Genomic DNA, 6,300 nt, shown 5'->3' on the forward strand with positions numbered 1-6,300 from the left:
TCATTTGACAATACATTATCCAAAATTGTGCTAAATTCCTCTATTCATTTTCCTTTGATCTGTGTGAAGCCCATGGATCTATAATTAGATATTCTTCCCTACTGCCTTTTTTGTGAAGAGGAACTACGCTCGCTATTTTCCAATCGTCTGGGCCAACACCTGCCAGCAGAGATTGATTAAAAAGTTTGCTTAATTGTTATGCAGTCATTACCGTAATTCCTTTTAATACCACTGGATGTATACCATCTGGACCCTTTGACGCACTCACTTTTAATTTTAGAGCTTTTGGCACACCTACTCTCATGTAAACATACTTCTTATGGCTTGTTGCATGATGCAGCGCCTCATTTTTATCAACTATCAACAACCCTTGAATATGAAAACTGCAAGGATTGAAAGCTGAGGGTTCCATCTTTAATTATACTTGTGCACCTGTGTACAAGCTGTATTTATCTTCTGTGTATTGTCATCTAAATAGTAAAGTATGTGGGCTTAGTCTACTGTGTGCACAGAACATACTGTTTATTTGCATCTCAGCATATGAGGGTAGTGGTAGGTTTATATGTAACAAGAATACAGATGTCTAAGAAGACAATTTCTAGTTAAACTTTAAATTAAATGTTTAAAGTAACTGTTAGTATTAGGGTTGTCACAGGTTGCCCGTTCTTTTAGGGAGCTGTCTGTCTCAAAACATTATGCCCAATTTTTAAGGTTTAAAAAAATTGGCAAATTTCACAAATAATGCGGGCATGTTAGACATGCCCCTAACACCAATAAACCCTAATGTCAGTAGGCACACCCCTAACGCCATCACTCTGCCCTTCAACATCACAGTTCTGCCATTCTGATGTCACCAGCACACTACTTTGTCTGGATTTCTATACTGGCAATGGTGGCAAGCAACCCTAGTTAGTATTTTATACAGTACATGGACCTGTTTTAGGGCAAAATTTCAATTGGTAGTTATTTTTAATAGGTTTGGAACCAATAGGCTTTCCTATATACTGGCTGTTCTGAATTCTCCCAACTTCTATCTTTTTACTAGGGTAATTAGGTTCTCGTAAACATTCTCAAGCCAGTCAAAAAACTTTAAGTCAGTCAAAGATTCATTACAGATTACTACTGTCTGTACCATAATAAAGTTGATTTTAAGTTATTGTCTTAAAATTCATACATTGATCTCTATTTTAAAGGTGATCAAAACACAGTTGATCATTCCTATGTAAAGGGTCAAAATTGTTTATTAGTAGTGTTATTTTGGTTCCAGATACTAGATGTCACTGTCAGGTAGGGGAACCTCCTAAAGAGGTTCTGGAGCAAGTTCTCCTCTGTGGCACTAGGAAGGGAATTCCCCTTGAGATACTATGTAAGAGAGAAAGTAGTGTGCTGCTTTCTCTTTGGCTGATGTGAGAAGTGAGAGAGCATGAGGCCTGCCACATCAGTGAGGTACCACAGGGAGTCAATTGTTAGGGTAGATGGTGATAGGTTAAATTTGTGGAGTTCACTGTAGGTGTGAGAGACACTGATAGGCCAGTTAGGTGAGCAGTTGAGGTTACTGAAATGTTATATTACCACATCTTCTGTAGTTATAGCATTTATGTCACTTTTACTGTCTGCTGCAATTCATCTCACAAGGTGGGTACAATAAAACATAACATTATATCTCTTCCATTGCCAGATCCTGATGCCTCTCTCGCTGGTAAAAATCACCAAGACGTGCGGAATTACGTGCGCCAGTTCAATGTGATTGACAACCAGAGGACACTCTCTCAGATGTCTCATCGACTAGAACCACGCCGAGCCTAAACAATCAAATGTTATGGGGGAAACTTTGCTGATAACATTGGTCAAGCTGAATGTAATGGAAGAGATATGAAAAAATTCTTATTTCTTTTCATTTTTCTTTACCACTTGCTTGATATTTTGATATGGTTTTCTTACTGATTCATTCCTCAGGATATATGTGTGTGGCATAGAGTGAAATTGGTGCTACACAGTTACTGAGGTTCTGATCAGATGGGAAACTAAAGGAACAAATGTTATCGAATGGCAAAGTCCTTTCTTGTTTGACATTATTTCACACTAATACTGTTTTGTGAAACAATTTTTCTTTAAAAAAGGAGGCTTTACTTAAACATACCATATTAAACAGCCAAATTATTCATGTGCCCTGAGCCGACACATTTGAAGTGACGTAACTACCTGGGGAACAGGGGTTGAAACTGCACTGGGGACCTCCCTACATAGGAGCCATTGATAGGTTTACAGCAATGATGTATCAAGTTTCTGGCACAAAGGAAAGGGGTAGCCATAGGGTTGCAATGTGGCTGATATTTTGATGTTTGATGTCTTTTAATGTTTAATAGGGCAGAGAGGTAAAAATATAGGAAGGACAGTATTTTTTCCAGAAAATGTAGCAACTCTAGGTGCTCAGTGTAAAGGTGCTCCTATGTGAATTTTGCACCAGGCCCTGTAACCATGTAGCTTTACCGAGCTGGACTAGGTCTATAGTAGCTGCAACTGTTTTTATATGTATTAAAGAGGAACTATTGCAAAATTAAAAATTCAATATAATTGGTATCTCATGAAAATAAGGAAATATGTAATTACAATCAATCAAAGATTCTGTACCATTTCTGAAATAGTGTCCCTCTTTAAGCCTGTCCCCCTATATGCATGAGTCGGAATCAGACTTAGATTAAATGAAATACATTGGTATGTGCTGCCTTTGCCTATGCAATGTAGTAGAGCTAACTGTATATAAAAAAAATAACAGACTCTGACACAGTTGCATTTAGAGAGACAGATTGATAAGAACCTGATTATTTTAAACAGTGTATAATATGTAATTAATTGTATTGAGAAAGTTTAATATTTCCATTAGATGAAGCTCATATTAAAGTTTAATTTTTTTATGATAGTTCATCATTAAGGTGGCCCTACGTTATATGGGCTGACATACCAAAATGATTGTCCAAAATGGCCCCCTTTTCAAATAAATATACTGTATGTAAACCTTTTTTTAATCAATTTAGACAAGCAAGAAACTAAATTTTGGAATTCTTTAATTTGTATATGCAGTCTGTGGCTGAGGGCACTGTACAACCCTGAAGGCCAGTTTTAGAACAGGCACTTGCTCTATGCCCCCAGAATCAGAGGGAAGTTTTGGGAGGGACAAACTTATAAAAAACATATAAAAGCACAAAAGACATGTTTTCTTTCGGGGAACCTGTCAGTATACTAAGTATGGCAGCATGTTTTAACTGGTTCTCTAATGGAGAATTGCATCAACAGAATGCCCTTGTCTGTTTATTTTAAAGTGAAATGCACTGCTTATGGCATAATATGGCTCTAGTCAGATAGATATTACTGGGGAATGCTCATTTTCTGGAATGACCCCTGGCTGACAGCATATGGACTGCTTAGACCGTACCTTTTCCATTCAAATAAATGAGAAATGAGCATACGTTGCCCCCTATGTGCCATCTGTTTAGTATTATAAAATACCAATTTCCAGCGGAGGTGTGTTTGCATCACCACCAATACAGCCGAGGACAATGGCATTCCCACATAACTAGCAGTTAGATTTCTACGAAAGTATTTGTATTCATAGAAAATGTGCTTTAGCATTGAAATAATTGTATAAACAGGATATCAAGATACATGACATGCTTCAAGTTTAGTCAGAAGGATGTTGGCTGATAATTAACATGCAACCCTATTGGGCAATCAAAATCTGTGTGGCTTCCATAACCCTAAGCTCTGACTAGTTTCTCCTGTGTGGCTTCCATAACCCTAAGCTCTGACTAGTTTCTCCTAGTAATGTAATATGTTACTACTTTCTTGGTTTGTTAAAGGTTTCCCTGGAAACCAGGAAATTAATGGGCATACAGTATATCCAAGTGGCTGTTATCTATTTTACAGCATATTTACTTCTCTCATTTGCCAAGTCTTTTAAACCAGAGGGAAACCCGACAGGGTCATCATTTGGTATCTCTACCCATTGCACAGCAGGCTTTCCAGTAAGTGAAGGACTGATACATTAGTATTTTGTATAGCTGCATATACTTTTTTCTGTGCAGAATTCATGTCCTAATCAAAAAAGCTCTTACAATGGTGACTATGTAAGATAAAGATGGATTCTGACCAAGGCAATGCTTTGGGTATTCTTGTGCTGGCCAGGCCTATTCTCTATCAATCAGAAGCAAAGAAAGCTATCATGCCAATATTGTTCTAATATCTCATGACTCAGATACATATCACTCTGTATATCAATGTTATAATTATGCCACCCATTCACTTTTTGTGAATTTCTGTAATATTCTCAGTTTTTGTGCAATCTCAGTTGATCAGCTGATCATGGCCTACACCAGGGGTCACAAACTTTTTTTTTACATGTGAGCTACATTTAAATGTAAAAAGAGTAATAGAGCAACACAAACATGAAAAAAGTTCCCCGGGGTTGCCAAATTAGGGCCATGATTGGCTATTTGGTAGCCTCTATGTGGACGGGCAGGCAACAGCAGGCTCTGCTGAAGTCCAAAGAGAAATTTTGTTCTACCATATTGCCACCCCCTTTAAATCTGCCACCCTAGGCACAGACCCTCAAGTGCCATTATGGTAAATATGGTCCTGTTCAACATATTATAGTTAATGCATGCTGGAATATAAGATCTACCAATATCACTGCTAGATTCTTTGTTTATGCAAGCACAAATGACACAGTTAACTGTTACCTATGAGCAAGATGACTGATGTAGCACTGGTGAATCCTCTTGCAGCTGCAGTTAAGTTTAGAAAGCTCCAGCTGGAGAGTTTAATGGAAGGTTTATTTCCCCTTTAAAGGATGATTATGCTGAAATATTATATAAATATATATAAATATAATTAATTAAATATAATTATAAATAGCACAAAATGCACAGGCACATTCCTCATCAAACAGTAAGGGAAGGGTGCCCTCCTGCTTTTGGCGGCAGCCTGGGGGCCACTGGTTCCACTCCCCAGCATATAATTTTGCATTTTGGCATTAAGATCTGATTCCTTTACTTGTCATTTATCTGTAGCAGTTTTCAAAAAAAAAACAAAAACCTGATAGTGTCCAAAGTGTTGTATCCTAGGTTGTATGGAATCGTCTGCACAATACTTGTTCATGCAAATATTTACTCGTTATGGGGGGCAATGTATTTATTTAATTTTGTTACTATATTTATTTTGTTATGTAATGGACATGGTGCCAAATTGTTTTAGGTTATTTATTAAACAGGCATGCAACTGACAAAAGGTTTTTAATATTTACTTCTATGTATAAAGTATAATGAAAATGTGTGTTTAAATATATACATATACAGTATATATATTGATACACACACACCAAATGTACTTATTTTTGTGTCCCAAAGCTATATTATTTTATTGTAAATATATATGCTTACATGCATAGATTAAAATGTCATTTAAAGATACATGAGCTGAATTTTCTTTTGTATATGCACTTGAGAATATACAGTATGTGTTTCAATGTGTAAATTCCCCCACCCATTATTTTATCTATAGAATCATCACCTCTAAACGAATGCTGTATATTATGGTCTAGCAGCCATTATCATATCCAGAAAGAGAAAAGAATGGATATGAATCATGTGCTTCCCAAGTTCCAGAGGCCCCAAGGTGCGGAGCACTAGTATGTTCCAGACAGAAGTGCTTTCTGAATGGGCACAATTTTTGCCATGGCATTGCTCCCTTACTTGTACACTTGAATGACCTACAAGTTAGGTAGGAAGAAGAGGGCAGGGGGGGCATCTATGTGTCCCAAACAGCCTACCTCTCATAACTAGAGTGCTGTAGTACACAAGCATCCCTTTATTAATGGGGAAAGTGCAGGTTCTTGCCCTCAATTCTGGAATTTAAGGTGGCCATCAGTGGCATAACTAGATATTACTGGACCCCACAGCAAATAATTTTTTAGGCCCCTAAAATGTCTAGAGGTTGACCCGTTTTACCAATATTTATTGAAATTGTATATGAATTAGGGCCTCATGGGTCTCCTATACCTTCTGGGCACCCCTGCAGCTGCAGGATCTGCTTCCTCTGTAGTTACGCCCCTGGTGGCCACACAGGGTCTGATAAAAGTTGCAGACAGACCGAGTTGGCAGCTTATTGGCCAGTGTGTGGGACCATCCAACGGGCTTCCCCATCGATATCTGGCCGATTGGGCAGATGTCGATCGGGCAGTGTTAAAAATACCGTCGGATCGCGGCCGCATCTGTTCGTTGATGCGGTCCTGCATTCCGACAGCCC

General features: G+C 38.0%; 1 protein-coding gene across 6 annotated transcripts in view; it reads left to right on the plus strand.

The window, feature by feature from the left end:
* The window catches only part of rapgef4.L (Rap guanine nucleotide exchange factor 4 L homeolog), a 153,018-nt gene extending 147,553 nt beyond the window's left edge, over window positions 1-5,465 (plus strand). For all 6 annotated transcript variants that reach the window (XM_041577498.1, XM_041577497.1, XM_018235918.2 and 3 more), the window contains one exon: window positions 1,679-5,465. In XM_041577498.1, the coding sequence (XP_041433432.1) occupies window positions 1,679-1,806 (128 nt within the window). In that variant the 3' untranslated portion in view covers window positions 1,807-5,465. The remainder of the gene's footprint in view (window positions 1-1,678) is intronic.
* Window positions 5,466-6,300: the final 835 nt, after the last annotated feature.

This window comes from Xenopus laevis, chromosome 9_10L (assembly GCF_017654675.1).
Source record: "Xenopus laevis strain J_2021 chromosome 9_10L, Xenopus_laevis_v10.1, whole genome shotgun sequence".
Taxonomy (NCBI): Eukaryota; Metazoa; Chordata; class Amphibia; order Anura; family Pipidae; genus Xenopus; species Xenopus laevis.